Source organism: Phascolarctos cinereus, unplaced genomic scaffold, assembly GCF_003287225.1.
Source record: "Phascolarctos cinereus isolate Bilbo 61053 unplaced genomic scaffold, phaCin_HiC Scaffold_5;HRSCAF=322, whole genome shotgun sequence".
Taxonomy (NCBI): Eukaryota; Metazoa; Chordata; class Mammalia; order Diprotodontia; family Phascolarctidae; genus Phascolarctos; species Phascolarctos cinereus.
In genome coordinates this window covers 374,906,134-374,926,419 of record NW_027555958.1, presented here as the reverse complement: position 1 = coordinate 374,926,419, position 20,286 = coordinate 374,906,134, and the positions used below count along the sequence as shown (strand labels likewise).

General features: G+C 37.7%; 1 protein-coding gene across 2 annotated transcripts in view; it reads left to right on the top strand.

Annotated features, from left to right (window-relative positions):
- C4BPA (complement component 4 binding protein alpha) overlaps positions 1-19,764 on the top strand; it is a 57,264-nt gene extending 37,500 nt beyond the window's left edge. For both annotated transcript variants that reach the window (XM_078156352.1, XM_078156353.1), the window contains 4 exons: positions 10,869-11,048; positions 16,397-16,561; positions 17,490-17,665; positions 19,366-19,764. In XM_078156352.1, coding sequence (XP_078012478.1) covers positions 10,869-11,048; positions 16,397-16,561; positions 17,490-17,665; positions 19,366-19,572 — 728 coding nt within the window. In that variant the 3' untranslated portion in view covers positions 19,573-19,764. The remainder of the gene's footprint in view (positions 1-10,868; positions 11,049-16,396; positions 16,562-17,489; positions 17,666-19,365) is intronic.
- The last annotated feature ends 522 nt before the right edge of the window (positions 19,765-20,286 follow it).

Sequence of the window (20,286 nt, the reverse complement as noted above, 5' to 3'; positions counted from 1 at the left end):
TTGCAGTTGTCTTGGATCTTTGCATTGCTTGAAAGAGTTAAATCTATCAAAGTTAGTCATCACATATTGTGGCTGTTACTGTGTACAATGTTCTCATGGTTCTGCTCACTTCACTAAGCATCAGTCCATATAAGTCTTTCCAGGTTTTTCTGAAGTCTGCTTGCTCATCATTTCTTGTAGCACAATAGTATTCCATGACATTTATATACCACAATTTGTTCAGCCATTCCCCAACTGATGTGCATCTCCTGAATTTCCAATTGAGCTACCATCGATATTTTTGTACATGTGGGTCCTTTTCTCATTTTTATGATCTCTTTGGGATACCGACCTAGGAGTGATATTGCTGGGTCAAAGGATATGCACATTTTTATAGCCCCTTGGGCATAGTTCCAAATTGCTCTCTAGAATGGTTGAACAGTTCACAACTTCACCAACAATGCATTAGTGTTCCAATTTTCTCACATCTTCTCCAGCATTTATCATTCTCCTGTTTTGTCATGTTAGCCATTCTGATAGGTATGATATGGTACCTCAGAATCATTTTGATTTGCATTTCTCTCATCAACAGTGATTTAGAGCATTTTTTTCATAAGACTATAGATAGCTTTAATTTCTTCATCTAAAAACTGCCAGTTCATATCCTTTGACCACTTATCAATTGAGGAATGACTTGCATTCCTATAAATTTGACTCAGTTCTCTGTATAGTTTAGAAATGAGGCCTTTATCAGAAACACTGGTTGTAAAAATTCTTTCCCAGTTTTCTGCTTCCCTCCTAACCTTGGTTGCATTGGCTTTGTTTGTGCAAAAAACTTTTTAATTTAATGTAATCAAAATTATCCATTTTGCATTTCTTAATGTTATCTATCTCTTGGTTGGTCATAAATTCTTCTGTTCTCCATAAATCAGACAGGTAAACTATTGCTTTCTCAGTTTGCTAATAGTATCAGCCTTTATATCTGAATTGTGTACCCATTCTGACTTTATTTTGGTATATGGTGTAAGATATTGGGCTACACCTAGTTTCTGCCATACTATTTTCCAGTTTTCCCAGAAGTTTTTGTCAAATAGTGAGTTCTTATCCCAGAAGCTGCAGTCTTTGGGTTTATCAAACAGTAGGTTACTATAGTCATTGTCTACTGTGTCTTGTGTATCTAATCTATTCCACTGATCCACAACTCTATTTCTTAGCCAATACCAAGTAGTTTTGATGATTGTTGCTTTATAATACAATTTAAGATCTCACATGGCTAGGCTACCTTCCCTAACATTTCTTTTCTTTAATCCCTTTGACATTCTGGACGTTATGTTCTTCTAGATGAATTTTGTTACTGTTTTTTCTAGCTCTATAAAATAATTTTTGGTAGTTTGATTGGTATGGCACTGAATAAGTAAATTAATTTAGGTAGAATTGTCATTTTTATTATATTAGCTCAGCCTACCCATGAGCAACTGATGGTTCTCCAATTGTTTAGATCTAACTTTATTTGTGTGAAAAGTGTTTTGCAATTGTGCTCATGTAGTTTCTGGGTTTGTTTTCACAGGTAGACTCCAAAATATTTTATAATGCCTACAGTAACTTTAAGTGGAATTTGTCTTTCTATCTTTTGTTATTGGGCTTTGTTAGTAATATGTAGAAATGCTGATGATTTATGTGGGTTTATTTTATATCCAGCAACTTTGCTAAAGTTGTTTATTATTTCAAGTAGTTTTTTACTTGATTACCTAGGATTCTCTAAGTATATCATCATGTCATCTGCAAAGAGTGATAGCTTTGTATCTTCATTGCCTTTTCTGATTCCTTCAATTTCTTTTTCTTCTAATATTGCTAAAGTTAATATTTCTAGTACCATATTGAATAACAGTGGTGATAATGGACATCCTTGTTTCACTCCTGATCTTACTGGAAATGCTTCTAACTTATCTTCATTACATATAATGCTTACTGATGGTTTTAGGTAGATGCTACTTACTGTTTTAAGGAAGACTCCATTTATTGCTGTGCTCTCTAGTGTTTTTTTTTTTAAAATTAATTTATTTTGAATTATCAACAATTACTTCCACAAGCTTTTGAGTTTTAAATTTTTCTCTCCCTGCCTCTCCACCTCCCTCCCCAAGATGGTGCACAATCAAATATAGGCTATACGTGTACATTCCTTTTAGACATATTTTCACATTAGTGTTGTTGTAAGTAAGAATTAGAACTAATAGGATGAACCACCAGAAAGAGGAAACAGAACACAACAGAAGAAAAAAATAGCAAATAGTATGCTTCAATCTGCATTCACACTCCATAGTTCTTTCTCTGGATGTGGATAGCATTTTCCATCAAGTCTTTTGGAATTGTCTTGGATTGTTGTGTTGCTGAGAAGAGTTAAGTCTATCATAGTTGATCATTGCATAGTGTTGCTGTTACTATGTACAATGTTCTCCTGGTTCTGCTCACTTCAGTCAGTATCAGACCATACAAGTCTTTCCAGGTTTTTCTGAAGTCAGCCTGTTCATCATTTCTTATAGCACAATAGTATTCCATTACATTCATACACCTCAACTTGTTCAGCCATTCCACAATTGATGGGTATCCTCTCATTTTCCAATTCTTTGCCACCACAAAAAGAGCTGCTATAAATATTTTTGTACATGTGGGTCCTTTTCTCATTTGTATGATCTCTCTGGGATATAGCCCTAGAAGTGCTATTGCTGGGTCAAAGGATATGCACATTTTTATAGCCCCTTGGGCATAGTTCCAAATTGCTCTCCAGAATGGTTGAACAGTTCACAACTTCACCAACAATGCATTAGTGTTCCAATTTTCCCACATCTTCTCCAACATTTATCATTTTCCTCTTTTATCATGTTAGCCATTCTGATAGGTATGATGTGGTACCTCAGAGTTGTTTTGATTTGCATTTCTCTAATCAATAACGATTTAGAGCATTTTTTTCATATGACTATAGATGGCTTTAATTTCTTCATCTGAGAAGTGTCTGCTCATATCCTTTGACTACCTATTGGGGACTCTCCAGTGTTTTTAATAGGAATGAGTGTTGTATTTTGTCAAAAGCTTTTTCTGCATTTATTGAGATATTCATATGGTTTCTGTTAGTTTTGTTGTTGATATGGTCAATCATGTTGATAGTTTTCTCAATATTGAACTAGCCCTGCATTCGTGGTATAAATCCTACCTGGTAACAGTGTATTATTCTCATAAATTGCTATAATCTTTTTGCTAATATTTTATTTAAAATTTCTGCATCTATATTCATTAGGGAAATTGGTCTATAATTTTCTTTCTCTGTTTTGACTCTCACCAGTTTAGGTATCAGTATCGTATTTGTATCATAAAAAGAATTTGATAGGACTCCACCTATTTTCCCAAGTAGGCTATATAGTATTAGAATTAATTGTTCTTTAAATGTTTGATAGAATTCACTTGTAACTCCATCTGACCCTGGAGATTTTTTCCTAGGGAGTTCATTGATGGCTTGTTCAATTTCTTTTTCTGAAATGAGGTTATTTAAATATTTTATTTTCTCTTCTGTTAATCTAGGCAACTTATATTTTTGTAAATATTCATCCATTTCACTAAGATTGTCAAATTTATTGGCATATGTTTGGGCAAAATAGTTTCTAATTATTGTTTTAACTTCCTTTTCATTGGTGGTGAATTCACCCTTTTCGTTTTCGATACTGATATTTTGGTTTTCTTGTTTTTTTTTAAAAATCAAATTAACTAAAGGTTTATCGATTTTATTGTTTTTTTCATAAAACCAGCTCTTAGTTTAATTTATTAGCTCAATAGTTTTCTTAATTTCAATCTTATTAATCTCTCCTTTGGTTTTCACTATTTTTAATTTGGTATTAAATTGGGGGTTTTAATTTGTTCTTATTCTAGCTTTTTTTAGTTGCATGCCCAATTTATTGATCTATTCTTTATGTATTTTATTCATGTAAGCATTTAGAGATATAAAATTTCCCCTAAGAACCACTTACACTGCATCCCATAATTTTGGTATGTTGTCTCATTATTGTCATTCTCTTGAATGAAGTTATTGATTGTTTCTATGATTTGTCATTTGACCTACTTATTCTTTAGGATTAGATTATTTAGTTTCCAATTAATTTTTATTCTATCTTTCCATGGCCCTTCATTACATATAATTTTTATTGCATCATGTTCTGAAAAGGATGCATTCTATATTTCTGCCTTTTTGCATTGTACTGTGAGGTTTTTATGCCTAGTACATGGTCAATTTTTGTCTAGGTGTCATATACTGCTGAGAAAAAGATATATTCCTTTCTATTCCCATGCAATTTTCTCCAGAGGTCTACCATGTTTAACTTTTCTAAAATTACATTTACCCCCTTAAATTCTTTCTTGTTCATTTTGCAGTTACATTTATCTAGTTCAGAGAAGGGGAGGTTGAGGCTCTCCACTAGTATAATTTTGCTGTCTTTCTTCCTGTAACTTCCTTAAACTCCTCTAAGAATTTGGATGCTACACCACTTGGTGCATATATGTTTAGTAATGCTATTACTTCACTGTCTATGGTGCCTTTTAGCAGGATGTAGTTTCCTTATTTCTTTTAATTAGATCTATTTTTTGCTTTTGCTTTGTCTGAGATCAGGATTGCTACCCTTGCTTTTTTTACTTTAGCTGAAGCATAATATATTTTACTCCAGCCTTTTACCTTTACCCTGTGTGTAAACAAGGCAACCATATTCCTACTTGTTCTCTTCTTTTCATACTCAAGCTTCCCTGACCTTTCATTTGTTTCCTTTTCCCCTAGTTGTAGAATTTTGCTTGACTGGGTTCCTTTTTTTTTCTTCCTTTAATTATCTAATCTTTTTTTTCTCTCAGTTAAGTAGTCAAGAATTCCTTTTCTTTTTCTCCCCCTCAATATGTTTTTGTTTCATTTTCATTTTCTGTGCCTTTTTCTAAAGAGGATTTTCTTTCCTCTTTCCCTTCATTATTCATGTTCCTTTTTTGTTTATCCTAAACATTTTCCCCATGATTCATCATCCTTATACTTGTTGATTACTTCTTCAGTCTCTATTCCTCATGGAATGTAAGTTTCTAAGGTATATATCTGGGGTTGCCTCTTCTAAACAGTTTCTATTTGATTACATTATAGTTCTTGCCCACCCCTTTTTTTTCTTATGTGCCTCACTTTTAGAAATACCAATTTCTGCGGGTGATAGCCAGGATAGAAGTATCGCCTTATGGTAGGAATTTTCCTGTTAACCTGACTGTGCAGGTCATTATCCATTGCGTTTCCCATCTCTCTCTCTCTCTCTCCTTGCCTCTGCTCCTTCTCTGGGATCATGCTGTCTCACTCCATTTCCACTTACAGAATGTCTGTCTTCCCTCAGGGGAGCATTCTTCAGTAGATCCTCTTCTCACCATTAAAACAAGATTTCCCCCTTTCTTTTCCCATTTCATCCCTTCCTTTGCCTCCTCACCCCTTCTCCTGTAGGACTTCTTCAGAAACTTCTGGGGTTAGTTTCCCTTCATTGTTGACTTTTGAATTGATTAGGGCACATCATATATTCCCCTCTTTTTTCCTTCTCTCCTCTCCCCTTTATGTACTCTCTGATTCTGCAATTTAGTGCCACAAAAAACACTGATTCATCTATAGATGGGATGTTGTGAGGTTTATTCCATGATATTTCTGTTTTACTTTGGCTTTCACTGGTGTTTCCTTGCATACTTTTAGAAAGAAATTTCTTAATTATCTCTGTTATCTTTTATTATTATTGTCATTGATTGTGGTATTTATTTACAAATTCCTGTATTTCTGTTGTCTAGGGTATTTAAAAAACAAAGAGTTTGTTCAAGTCTAGACAGGTAGGTGCTACACTGGCATAGAACACTGGAGTCAGGAAGACTTGAATTCAAATCTAGCCTTGGACACTTATTAGCTTTGTAATCCTAGACAAGTCACTTAACCTGTTTGCCTCAGTTTCCTAAACTATAAAATGAAGATAATAATACCTACTTCTTAAGGTTGTTATAAGGATGAAATCAGATACAATTTGCAAAGTGCCTGGCAAATAGTAGGCACTTAATAAATGCTTGTTTCCTTCCTTCTTTCATTGTAGGAATACTTTAAACATCTCTTTTTATTAAATATCCATCTTTTTTTCACTAATGGTTAGGCTCAGGTTTGCAGGGCATGTTATCTTCGGTTTCATCTTCAGCACCTTTGCTCTTTGGAATGCATTATTCCATTCTCTCTTAAGTTTGTGACAGGTACAGAATAGTCAGTCTTATGTTATTTGAATTTCCTTTATATTTAAAGGTCTCTCTCTCTTGGTAGCTTGCAGAATTTGTTGTTTGTCATTGCAATTGTTCAATTCAACTACTGTGTGTCTTAAAGTTTACTACCTGGGAATTTTTTTTTTCCCTGGAGGCAAATGGTAGATTCCTTTAATCAGCACTTTGGTTTCTATTTTTAGAAGTTTCAGGCAGTTTTCTTGTATTCTTTCTAGCATTACAGTTTTCACGTGTTTTAACTTCTCATATTCTTCTGGGAGACCTATAACATTTACATTGTCTTTATGCACCCTGTCTTTGACATCAATATGTTTTACTTGCATGGAGAACATGTTTTCTTTCAATGTCATTGCTTTTTGCTTCTTTTCTTCCAGATTATCTTTCACTCCAATGTATTTGTATTCTCAATCAATTGCTCTAATTTTTGTTCCTTGGTGAGGTTTAACACTATGGTTTCAAGTAATTTTTTTCTGCTGACTATTTCTGCTTATGCAGGCCATAAATTCTGCTTTTACAATTCTTATTTCATCTTTTACACAACTCAGGAATATCTTGCTGTGTTTCCATGCTCTTTTGGGGCTCTGCAGGGTCCTCAGTCTCATTAGGGGTTGATTAATTTCCTTTGTCTTGCAATATTTATTCAAAGATGTTTGGAATCTTTGAACTAATCAAGAGGCCATATTCCCTTTGGTTATTAACATCTTCTCTATTGGCTTATCTGCTAATGCTCAATGTCTTTAATTGAGTTTTCATCTACCTGACATCTTTGGCAATTTCAATCTTTTTCCACTTTTATTCTCCTATTAGTACTTTCTGGCTTTTCCCCCTTTGCTTGTAATTTTCTTGGGGTCTGGACCTCAAAGTTGTCTCAGCCTCCTCCCAAACTAGACAATTCACATTTCAATGGCTTCAGTCTCTACCCCAAGTCAGTCAGTCAGTCAGTCAATAAACATTTATTAAGTGCCCATCATTGCGCTATGTCCTGGGATGCAAATAAAGGCAAAAGATAGTCTCCCACCCTCAAGGAGCTTACAGTCATATGGAGGAGACAATATGTAAACAACTCTGTGCAAACAAGCCACATACAGGCTGACCCATTATAATTAACAGCAGAATGACTATTTATTAGGAACTAGAATTAAGAGAGATTCAAAAAGGCTTCATGTAGAAGGTAGGGTTTTAGCTGGAACTTGATAAAAATCAAGGAAGTCAAATGCCTTTTGCAGGAACAGAACTGGCCCCAGCTTGATTCTAGGCTACTTTCCCTTAGGCTTAGTATATTAATTATAGTACATACTATACATGCTGGAGCCCTGCCCCAGTTACCTCTGTTCCTCAGTTCTCTAACTGAATACTGTTACAGAGCAGAGCACTGCCACACTGAAGTCCCAGTCAGGGCAAGCTTCTGCCTTTTGGTTTTCTAGGGCCCCAGCAGGTAGCAGAGGAGAGAACTGAATCCCATTGTAAGCCCATGGGTCATTTTGTGTAGTCCTGCCAGATCACAGCAACCAATAAGAGAGAGTGTGCTGAGCCTTCTCTGCTTTTTCAGTTCATTGGGTTTTTACCTCATTAGGGTTCTAGGTGTCTTAGAACATGAGACAGCTAAAATTTCTTTATTCCATAGAATTTAGAGAGGTTTTAGAGATTGCAAGGATTGGAAAAAGTGTCTAGTCCTCCATCTTGTTGGTCATATGACCCAGACTTGTCCTTTAAGCCTAATGTAGTTTCCCTACTCATTTCTTTTTCTTTTTTAAGGCAATTGGGGTTAAGTGACTTGCCCGGTGTCACACAGCTAGTAAGTGTCAAGAGTTTTCATCTAGCCAACTGTTAACAAATTCTAAATTAGGAAGGTTCAAATTAATATGGTTAATATTTCAGACACTATCTAAGCCTCTGTAGGGATTAATTCATGGAATCCTATTGATATTGACATAATCCATTGTAGGTTGATAATCCCTGATGATGCATTTTAATGAATCCATAAGAAAATTTTATCATTAACTTATTAATTTTATATATCAGCAGATATATAGACTAGAGCAATCTAGCCAATTTTATCTTTTAAATAGCAATGTGCTTTGTAAACTTTATAATCTACTTTTTCTTTTTTCACTTGATACAGATAAAATTTCTACAAAGCATTTTTATAGTAATTATACAGCTATATTTTTATAAGCTCTTATGTTAAAATGGCAGAATTTTGAAGGTGAGTTTCCTTCAATTTTCCATCAAAAGGGAAAAATCCAAGCCCTGAATAAATAGATTGATTCTCTTCCTGCAAAAAAGGCATCAGTGTCACATAAGAGCCTAAAGAGGAGATTTTTCTTGACTTGATGAACATATTTATAGGGAAATGCCTGGGTGAGAAAAGTCTGGGAATGGGATACTAATGTACATTGAGTACTGTCCATGTAAGTTGTATATCTATATGTGGTATGTATAAACAGGAAGCTTGAGGAGAGGCTTGTATATGTGGCTAGAATCTTGCCCACCCCTCTACAAAGGAGACTATAATTTCTACCTTGCTAGAGGCAGGAGAATGGATAAATTACTGAATCATTCCAACCCAAATATGGAAAAATCCCTCCTGGAAGGGCACATGAGGATCATTTGTTCACCCTTGCTTTCTATCAATAAATTCATTCTGCCATGCTGGTTCACAGTAGGGGTGGCTGTGAGCAAAATATAGACTCAATCCTGGTGTTCCCAGTTTATGAAATAAGATGGGGAACCACAAAGGGTCAGAGCAGGCATACCAAGTTCTTTGGCTACTCTCAGAGAAAGACCACAATGGCAGTAAATAGGAAAGCAATGCTTCAATCTCACTCTGGGCACAGACAGCCCAGAGGCAAATGGCACAGTGAGCCCTGGAGCAAACCACTCAGGAGGGTAGAGAGGCAGGTGGTGTGAGGATGGGGATGGATAGTGGGTGGAGGCAGGAAGTGTGGGGAGGAGAATGGGGAGAGGAAAGTCACTTATGCAGCCTTGTATTAATGTGGGGAGCACTTGGACACATGGACCCACAGCAGGCAGAGGAGTACTTGGGGCAGGAGTTTGGGTCCTCTTTTTTAGGATTTGGGTGGTAAGAGACCAGACTAACTCTTTGCCATGCCACCTTTGTCTTAGTTCATTAACATATCAACATCATCTCAAAGTTTTCAGCAACAGGTGGGTTCATTAGCATAGTGCTTTGCTGGTGTTTTGGTGTCATAAATTAGAGAAGCATCTGAGGCCTACAGACCAAGGTCAGTTAGCAGTGGTGGACTGAGGAGCCCTTACATGCAGGCCAAGCTGGCTTCCCCTCATTTAACACACAGAGTCAGGATGTGGCCTCAGCTAATTTATTTAGGAGGTATTTGCTAATGGCTCCTATGCTCCCCTAATATATGAGATAGTTGTTTGTAAATGGCATCTATGTGTCCCTTTGCAATCTTACTTTCCATTATTGTGACCTTATGCTAGCTACTTATAACCTTAATTGCTATACTAACTTGGGGGGTTTAGTCTGAGGGACCAGAGCAGTATGCAATTTCAACACAATGGGCCATGGGACTTACAGCTGGTTCTGTGAGAGAGAAGAGTTATATCATTTCTGCCCCCCCCCACCTCAATACTACTGCCTAGAAGCATGGTTTTTTTTAGGTTGAAAAATTTGCTTTCCTGGCTACTATGTCTTAGAGAGGAGGAGGACCCCATGCTTACCCACACCAGTTTGATCCCTACTCCTGAAGTGGCAGTTACAGAAAAGATCATCATAAAATGTGAAAAGCAAATAAATGCATTTATAGAAGCAGATTGCAAACAGAAATCAGAAAAATTCTACAGGTTAAAATATTTAAGAAAATACATGAGTGAATAAACACCTTAGATGGAAGTGAACTCAGCTCTCACTCAGCTGAGCAGTGTGTGTGTGTGGGGGGGGGGTGATGATCCTGATCTCACCTAAGGGGAAATTCCTTTAAGTCTTTAGGAAGGTAAGGGCGAAATCAGGGACGTGTAGAAGTGCTGTCTTTGCCTAAATATATGCCTCCCAAAGTCTGCTTCTCCACATATGTCTCGAGTCAGTCTCCAAGAGACTCTGGAACCAGCCACACATGTGCTCTCAAAGCTAGGATGAAGAAAGTCTCAGAAGTTTTCACACCAACTTCAGATAGGTACGCAGCAAGTCATCATTCCTCCCCACCAATTTGTAACTCAGGTTACACAAATAAATAGGATAAATACGACTTTGTAATGATTTAGTCTTTACAACACCTACAAAGAGGCAGGTGAAATCAAAGCTATCTAATTTGGCTAATGAATAAAATGATTTTAACTCAGACACTTTGTTACTGAGACTTCCAACAGGAAAATGAAAACAGATGGACAACTTACATTAGAACAACAAATCAAAGGCAGACTTTGAAAAGAATCCAAATGTCATAGCACTTCATTCCACTGCCTTCAATCTCTTTGAATTGTAGGTGGCATTTTTTTTGAAAATGGAAACCAGATCCTCAGCCCTTGAAATATCCTTACAACAATTTCATTACTTTCTAATTTAAATCTAGTTGCCTACTTAATTTCAACAAATCTTTTTTCTTTCTCAGAGATTTGTTGCCCAACACCAGTGACTGATGGAGAAACCCTACACTTCATCAATGACTGCAAATACACACCATGGACTACTTTTACCCTTCAGTGTAAAAGTTCCCGAAGAAAAAGTACATGCCAACAAGATGGCACTTGGAAACCTGTAATATCCATGTGTGAAAATGAAGAAGAACCTGGTAAGCACAATTGATTTCTAAGTCACAAGGCAGTGCTAGCTCAGTCACATTTTTTTAGATTTTATTAATTTCTTCATAGTCAGGGTGACCTTGGAACAGTTTTTCTATGTAGGAAAAGAGGAAAAGCTTCTTGACAAGGAAAAGTTTGCTTGACATGGAGTATTTGTAGTATCACATTAAGTTCTGGGCACCATATATTAGGAAAGCCATTGTTAAACTAAAGTACATCCAGAGGAAGTCAAGAAGGATGTGAGGGAACTGGAAAGCATACTATTTGGTAATTGATCAAAGGTTGGGAGTGGGTCTTTATACTGGAGAAGAAAAGATTTCAGGGGCTGCTTTCAAGTATTTGAAGAAATGTTTGTTACATGGAAGAGCTAGGCTTATTCCTCTTTGTAGAAACAAGAGTAATGAGTGAAATTTTCTGAAAGGAAGATTTTGGCTGGATATAAAGAAAAAAATCCTAACAATTAAATGTCCAAAACTGGGATAAGCTGTTTGGGGAGGTAATTCTCCATCACTGAAGGTCTTCAGATTACTTGTTATCCTCTATCTTAGCATAACCTTCTCTAATTCCATCTCTCTCTCTCTGCCTCCTAAACCCATTTTTTTTTTTGCCATCCCTGAGACCTTCAATCCCTCTACCTCTCAGTGTTTTCTCAGGCATTACTCTTGTTCTGACTTCGCTTTCCTACCTCTCCAACCTTCACTCTGTGGTTGGCCAATTCAACCTCTGTGTGCTTCTCTACTCTTGAATCACTTGACCATTTGTCCTATTGCCATTCATTCCTTGCCAGAATTCAGCCCTGAGTCATTCCCATTGTCTGACTGGGCCACACCTCAGGTGCTAGCTAGAGAAAGTCACACTCCTGTGTTGACTGGACCAATTATAAACTCATGGCATCCAATTTCAGCTGGGCTCACGCTTTTGATTCTTTTGAATCTTTTAATTCCCTGTCTCCCTCCTTACAGAAACCTGTCTCAAGCTTCTACTTCTCCTACTTTTTCTCAGTTGAGGACCTTGCCTCTTTATTATTCTGAATATTCAGTGTGACCTCTCTTCTTCCCTTTTCAATTCAAAGCTTCTTTACATAATCCTCAATTCTATCCTCCTCCACCCCAGTCTTTGATAATAAGGTGGCCTTTCTTCTGGCCCGGGCAACCCTGATACATGTTTCCTTGATTCCATTCTCTCTTATCTTCTCCAGAAGAACACAACCTCAACATTCCTGCCTAACCCACTCTCTAATCTTCAAATTTCCTAATCTATTGGCTCCTTTCCTAATGCCTTCAAAATGCACGAGTCTCCTTCATCCCTTAAAAAAGAAAAAAAAAAAACCCTTCACTATACCCAGTCACACCCTCAACCTATCATTCCATAACTTTCCTCCACTTCTCAGCCCACTAGGGGTGATTGTTTACACTTGCTGCCTTCACTTCCTTTCCTTTCACTTCACAACTCTTTTGCAATATAGTTTCTGCCTACGGTCAATCAACTGAAACTGCTCTCTCCAAAGTTACCTTTGATTGCTTAATAAACAAATCTGATTGTCTCTTCAGTTCTCATCCTTATTGACCTATCTGCTGCATTTAAGACAGCTGGCCGCCCTCTCCTCCTCAATACCTTCTCTTCTCTAGGCTTTCCTGATTGACCTTCTCCCTTTGGCCCCCAACTGCCTGACCACTCTTTCTTAGTCTTCTTTGCTGGTTCTTCATCCAAATCATATCCTCTAACTGGCTGTTCTCCAAGGCTCTGACCTAGACCTTCTAGTCTTTCTCGACACCTTTTCTTTTGGTAATATTAGATCCTATGGATTAATTACCATCCCTATGCTGTTGATTCCCATTCATATATACAGCTATAGTCATTCCCCTGAGCTTCAGTCCCTCATCACCAATTGACTATTGAATATTATAGTAAATGTTCAGTAAATTATAGTAAATTTTATATTTTTCTAATCAATAAGCATTTCTTCCCTCTGCACTGCCCTCCCCCTATCCACTCCCTCCATACACACACTGGAAAAAAAAGAGGGGGAAAGCTTATAATAAATGTGTATAGTTATGCAAAACTAATTCCCACATTGGCTATACCTATGGTTCACTTCAAATCCTGGAGAAATTTCAAACCTTACATATCCAAAACAGAGCTCATTTTCTTTCCACCAAACTCACCCTTCTTTCTAATGTCCCAATGTGGGGTGTGGCCCAAGCCTGAGGTCTTCACCCCTTGCCCCAAAGGGAATCTGGCTCCCCTTTTGTCTACAGGCCCAGCCCCTCATCTCCTTTGAAAGCCTTAGCCTACCTTTAATCTCATTCAGATACCTTTCAGTTCCTTCATTATCTATTCCCATTGTCTATTCAATCTCTTAGACATTCCAATCTCTGGGAATTCTCACCCAGACCCTTTTCCCAGACCATTTTCCCAGACCCTTCCCTGGTCACCCAAAGTATATAAGATCTACCCTGGCCCTCATTCGGGGCTGAGAATCTCAGGCCCACAAGGCTGGGAACCTCTCATGCCTGCCTGTCTTTACGGGCGTCACCTGGCGTAAGTGTTTTATCACTAATAAACTTTTCCTGTGGCTGAAGAAGATTTGAGTTGAATTCTTTCAGGTAGGGCCCGGTACCATGATCTTGGGGTTCCAGCAGCACCCCAAAGTCCTAGACCTCTTCACTGATGTCTACTGAAAATATACTCATTTTTCTAGTACCCCAGGTTGGTAACAGAAAGGAAGGAAATAATGAATTAGTAAACACCTATTAGTAAGCACCTAGCACTGTGTTAAGTGCTTTACAAATATCTCATTTGATTCTCATAACAATCCTAAGGGGAAGGTAAATGCTATTTTCCTTCTTTTACTGTTGAGAAGACTAAGACAGATAGAAGTTAAGTGGCTTGCCCCAGTCACACAGACACTAAGTGTCTGAGGCTAGATTTGGACTCAGGTCTTCCTGACTCCAGGCCCAGTACTCTATTGAGTGGGCCATCTAGTTTGATATCATTCTGTATGCCTCACTCTCCTCCATCAGCATATCCAATCAGTTGCCAAATCTTGTTATTTCAACCTTCACATTTTTTTTTACCTCTATCACTTTTCTCCATTCAACTAATTTATATTTATACAGCTCACTTCAGGCTTTCATTGCCTCTCGTATAGATGATTGCATCTGCTTCTTAATTGGTACTGTGCTAGGCATCAGGAATAAAAATAGAAAAGCTCAACAGTTCCTGCTCTTAAGGAGCTACCATTCTATTAAGGGAGGCAATAGCCACATGTGTGTAGGTAGATATGAGATGTATATAAATAGAATACAAGTTAAGCTTGAAGTGGAGGGTCATATATCTAGGAAGTGGTAGAGACAGAATTCAAACCCAGATCATCTGATCTTCAGGCCTGCTCTTCTGCTGCTAATTTGACTGAATCAGAGACAGGCTAATGGAAATGCTCATGGATGGCTGAGGGCTTTAAACCTCTTTGATTTCCAGTGCATTTTTTATTTAGCACCACAGAACCAAGGAAGAAATCTTTAGCATTTCACCTGCTATTAAAGATGCTACAATTATCAATTATCAAAGTCCTAATGTTACTAAAATCCCTTATTTAAGGCTATGTAATGGTTTCACCCCATACCACCACCCTACCCACATGCCAGCCATACACCTATAAGTTCTTTAATTAGGCATGTAAACCATCAGTTTGCATGAATATTTTTCCCTAAGAGCTCCAGTCCAAAGAATTAAAACAAAAATGCATTCTTGCAGGATAGGAATGAATGCTTAGAGTGTTAGAATTTACTCAAAGTAATTTTAAATTTAAATCTTAGGTGTCCTCAGGTTCAATATTAATGTCTACCAAGGATAAAAGCTGTGTAGTATCACATTCCTGTGCCTGATACTATTTGTGTGACTGTGGGAAATTCACTGGCCTTCTCTGGGCTTCAATTTCCTCATCTGTAAAATGGAGGAAAGGGAATAGGCAGACAAAAGAGCCTCTAAGGTCCCTTCCAGCTCTAGAAATGTGGTCCTGTCATTTATCACTCAGCATAAAAGGATGATGCTTTGAGAGCTGGAAAGGAGCAGAGCAGCATCCAGTCCATCCATCCCCAAAAGGAATCCCCATGACAACACAGCGGACAAGTGAATATCCAGCCTCATGTGAAGGCCTCCTAGGAGAGGCATCTCACCACCTTTTCAGACATCTAACTCCGCCCTTGGACAACTTGAATTGTTAGGAAGATTTTCTGACACCAAACCTAAATTTGCCCATCAGTGACTCCTATCCTTTGTTCTGGTTCTACGTTTAGGGGCCAAGCAGAACAGATCTAACTCTTCTTCTAAATGGCAACGTTAAGATTTCAGGCCTCTTAAGTTAGGCATCCTAATAGTCCTGTGCCTTGCTGGAAAGCAGAAAGGTTTCAGTGACCTTTGAAGTTTAAAAAAAGTGTTACAAAAGGCACTGGGGTGAGGGAAGAAGGAAGAGTGTGTTTTTGTCACATCAAGCTCTCTCAACTAGCAAATATTTAAGATGGACCTATTATGTACAAGGTAACAGGCACTACGGTTTGGTGCAGGGATTTTTGGTGTTTGTAATTTCGTAAATGCCTTGCAACAATAACAAAAATGTGTTATGAACTCACAGGTTAATTTAATATACTGATGTACTTAATTTAATTTTAATTTATTATATTTATTATTAGTACTAATTTAATATATTAACATAATTAAAGCACCATTGAAGAATTTTTAGTTCAAATCCTTTGGAACAGTGTCACAAATTCCCAAGGGGTTTATAGACCACTAAATGGGAACCAATGGCATTGTGGATAGAGCCAGGAGGGCCTGGGTTAAACTCCTACCCATAGTGCATACTAGTAGTATGACCACAGGTAAGTTACTTAATCTTCCAGTATGTCATGCAACTAAGACCCTAAGTTACAGATGAGTTGCTGATGGGTAGAGGGAGTTTCCACAACTGAATTTCCATACAAGGTCAGATAGGCTTCCTACTCCCCTCCCACCTCTCCATCAATGTGCAGGGCACTGTGGTATTGCAGCAGTAATAATAAACAGGCTTGCCTTCAAAGAGTTTAGATTCCACTGGGAGGATGCATGTAAACCAAGGAAGAAGAGAATACTAACATCTCAGGGAATCCAGAAAGACTTCCCTAATCATTCTAATCCTTCTGCAGCCGTAATCTGGGGATGATGTAGGAGGAGACCTGCTGAATGGAAAGGATAAAGACCTTTTCTAGATCCCCCAGCTCTTATTCTTGTCAGTGATAAGTAGAAAACTTAACCGATCATCATTCTCTGTCTTTCTCTTCTCTCTTTCTTGTCATTCTAGGTTGCAGTTCACCTAAGACCATCGCAAATGGGAACTATACAATAACTGCTAGATTTCTTAGCGTTAGTGTGGAGTATTCATGCAATGATGGATATGTCCTCATTGGGAATGCAATAAATACCTGCCAGCGTTCAAAATGGTCACATGCTTTCCCTTACTGTCAAGGTAATTCCAGCCTTGCTTAATGGGAAGGAAAAACCAAGAAGGATCTTGTAACAATTTCTTCACCTCCATGTGATTACACTTAGCACTGTGCCTCTCACAGTGTCCTTTGGGGATGTGACAGGATTGGAAAAGGTACTGGCAGGAGTAGGTGTACAAGGGAGCTCTTGGTTTAATATCAAATTTCTTTTCTTTTCTTTCCTTCTTTTTTTTTTTTTGATGGGCAATGGGGTTAAGTGACCTGCCCAGGGTCACACAGCTAGTAAGTGTCATGTGTCTGAGGTGGGATTTGAACTCAGGTCCTCCTGAATCCAGGGCTGGTGCTCTCTCTGCTGCGCCACCTAGCTGCCCCTAACATCAAATTTCTAAGAAGTATCAGATATTTGCCTCAAAGTCACATGTAGGGCCATTATGATATGATATAATGTATATCATGTGTAATACATATTACTTTTTAAGGCTTCATCCTTTATTAGGTAGTAATAGACAATAAATGTTTGTAGGTTAAATTTAAGAGTTGCCATTTGAGCCAAAACTATTCCACAGAGTATGGAGGCAAGAGAGATTCAGATGCTGCACAGAGTTTGCTCATAAAATAGAATAGATGTGATATATTCTAATAATATAATATGTATTACATCCTATATTAGACACAAATATAAAACTATATGTATATATATCTTTATTTGTTTTTGTTAGCTGTGATCAGAGGTAGGTTAGTTCCTATTTAACGAGAGGAAAATGAGAAGGGAAAAGGAAATGAGCTGCCAAAGGTCATTTAGAAGTCAAGCTGATAAGGTGAAGTGAGATAAGAAAGCTCCTAGTCTTCAAGGATGCTTTAGGTATCATATTTCCTTGCGCTTTCATTACTTTACCTTATTCTTTCCATCCAAGAAATGTAAACTACTCAATGAAAGTGTTTTTGTTTTAGCTCTTTGTCCAAAACCAGAGATATTAAATGGAAAAGTGTCTTCAGAGAAGACTCAGTATCACATCAATGAAAGTGTCGATGTCCAGTGTTCCCCTGGCTATTATTTGGTTGGCCCTCAAATCATCACTTGCTCAGAGAACAGACTCTGGATCCCAGCGGTACCCAAGTGTGAATGGGTAAGTAATACCTATGTAGTTAACTTCTTGACCATATGACTCCTCAGAGAAATATAGGACAACAGGCAAGATCACGAAGTGTGAAATGCCCTCAGGAGAAGTAGTAACATAATGCCCACACCAAAGAAGGTATATCAATTATAACTAAAAAGTGATATATTTGGTGATGTTAATTTCTGAGATGTTTGAAGTCACAGGAATTACTTCTTTCATCTTTGAAGCATCTTATGGAGTTGGGAGTAGATAAAGTGTGTGTGTATGTGTGTGTGTGTGTGGTAGCTAGAAAGCCTCTCCCAGGGCACACTGACACTTTACCACAACCAGTCCATGAAGTAACAAAAGCCTTTAGAATACCCTGCACTAAAACTAAATCTATTCTTCTGATTCCTTTTGTCTTGTGTTAGCTCAGGGTCTGATAGTCCAGACAACTACTAATCTTGGGGATTTAGAAAATTCCTTTTTAATTCTTGCTAAATTCCTAATTGTAAACCTGTGTCCCCAAAACCCATTTCAGGGATTCTGGAACACCATTCTCTTAGGAGCTATTTAGGAGGAGTGGCTAAAAATCACCTGCTCTGAAAATCCTTTTTTATTAGCATGCAAATAAAGTTGGGGCAAGAATAAGAGCTAGAAAACCACCACTAGGCTTATACTCCAAAAAAATCAAAGAAAGAGGGAAAGGACCCATATGTACAAAAATAGTAGTGGCAGCTTTTGTAATAACCCCAAACTGGAACTAAGGGCTTGCCCTCCTATTGGGGAATGGATTAAACAAGTTGTGGTATATACAAAGGTAATGAAATTTTATTTTTGCCATAAAAAATGACAAAGAGTTTCAGAGGAAACTGGAAGACCTCTATAGACTGATGCAGAGTGAAGTGAACAAAAGTCAGGGAATGATTTTAAAATAACAACATTATAAATAAAAATAACTTGAAAGACTTTAGAATGCTTATCAGTGCAATCGAAAACCACACTTCCAGAGGACTGAAAAGGAAGCATATGACCTACCTCCTGTCAAAGAGGTGATTAGAATTAAAATGTATAATGAGACATACATTTGGAGCCAAAGTGGAAATATGTTTTGCAGGACTATGCATATTTGTTACAAGGATTTTCTTATTCTTTTTTATTGTTCAGTTGCAGGGGGCATGAGGACAGAACTGGGAGGGAGAAAATAAATGCTAGTAAAAAAAAATAAAACTTTAAAAATCGAACAAAAGCCAGGTGAAGCAGGATAAATCTGAATTTTATCATGCTGATGATTTTTGTGCTATGTACCTGCTAGCTCAAATCTCAGCACTCCTCTTACAATATACAAAATGGAAAACTCAGAATCTCGGAAAGAATGACCTAGCTCATCCTGACTCTGAGACTCATGTGCTTCTCTCCAAGAAGTGGAGTGGCCTCTGCCTCCATTTTGGTTGGTTGGTACAACTACTAGCACCAGTTTTCCCTCTCTCCCCTTGCTCTTGTCCTTAGATCCAACTTGAAGTATTGCCAATATCTTCTTCAGTTATAACTATCTATTACTGTGTCTTGGTTCAATCCTCAAAAGAAATGCTACTCAGATCCAAAATAATTCCTGGTCTTTCCTGATCTTCAGGACAGGGAAAGTCTTGGCATAGACCTTAAATAATCTCACCCTTTCCCCTAACTGGAAGCCTTTCTGAAACTATCTATTTATTTCTGTTTTTTAGGAATTCCCTGAAGGCTGTGAGAAAGTTTCAGCAATCTACAAGTTTATGCAGTGTCTCCCAAATGCCCAGGATGTGAAAATGGCCCTAGAGATACATAAACTAACCCTGGAGATTGAGATGTTGGAACTAGAGATAAGAAAAAAAAAGGATGCTAATCAGAGCCATCATCACCATTATGTTCCCCACAAAAAAGAAAAAGACCCATAAACCCACTTTTATGATTGAAGCTGTTCTGTAGGTACTCATCCATAGGAATAGATGGCTGCACTGGGAGAATTTGCTAATGTATTTTATACTGTTGAAAATGAGAAATTGGTGATAATTTGACCTGTAGTAGTCCAGTCTCCTAGACTGAGCAGCATAGCTGGCTACTATAAATAAAACCCTTAGAAAATCAAATTGCATTTGCTGTCATTAAACTCTCCTCTGTTATAGGATGGGAGGCCCTTCCTCAAACCCATAGGGAATTAAACCCAATCTTCAAAGTCATTTAGAGGGGGTAGTGTGACATAGTAGATAGAATGCTGGATTCAAATCCTGCTTCAGACACATACTGGCTGTGTCACCCTAGGCAAGTCTCCTCATTTGGGTTCATTACATTGGTAAAATCACAAGTCCAGTCTCTATCCTTCAGTGGTTATGTGGCTCTAGGAGCAACATGATATCCTAATTTGTAACAGGCTCTTGTTCATCCTGTACTAAGGATGAGGTAGGCTAGAGAAAGTCACTTAGAATTTCACTCTGCTGCTAAATACTGCTTTAGGCTTCCAATTGTAGGTAAGCAATTTGATCCTATGCAGGGCTCTTGGATAGAGGAATTGGCCACAAGAAACACTAGTAAGAACAACAAGAAGGAAAAAAAAAAGGTGGGGGGGAAGGGAGAAGGAAATTTACGTGATAACTTTGTATATTTAAAAGGAA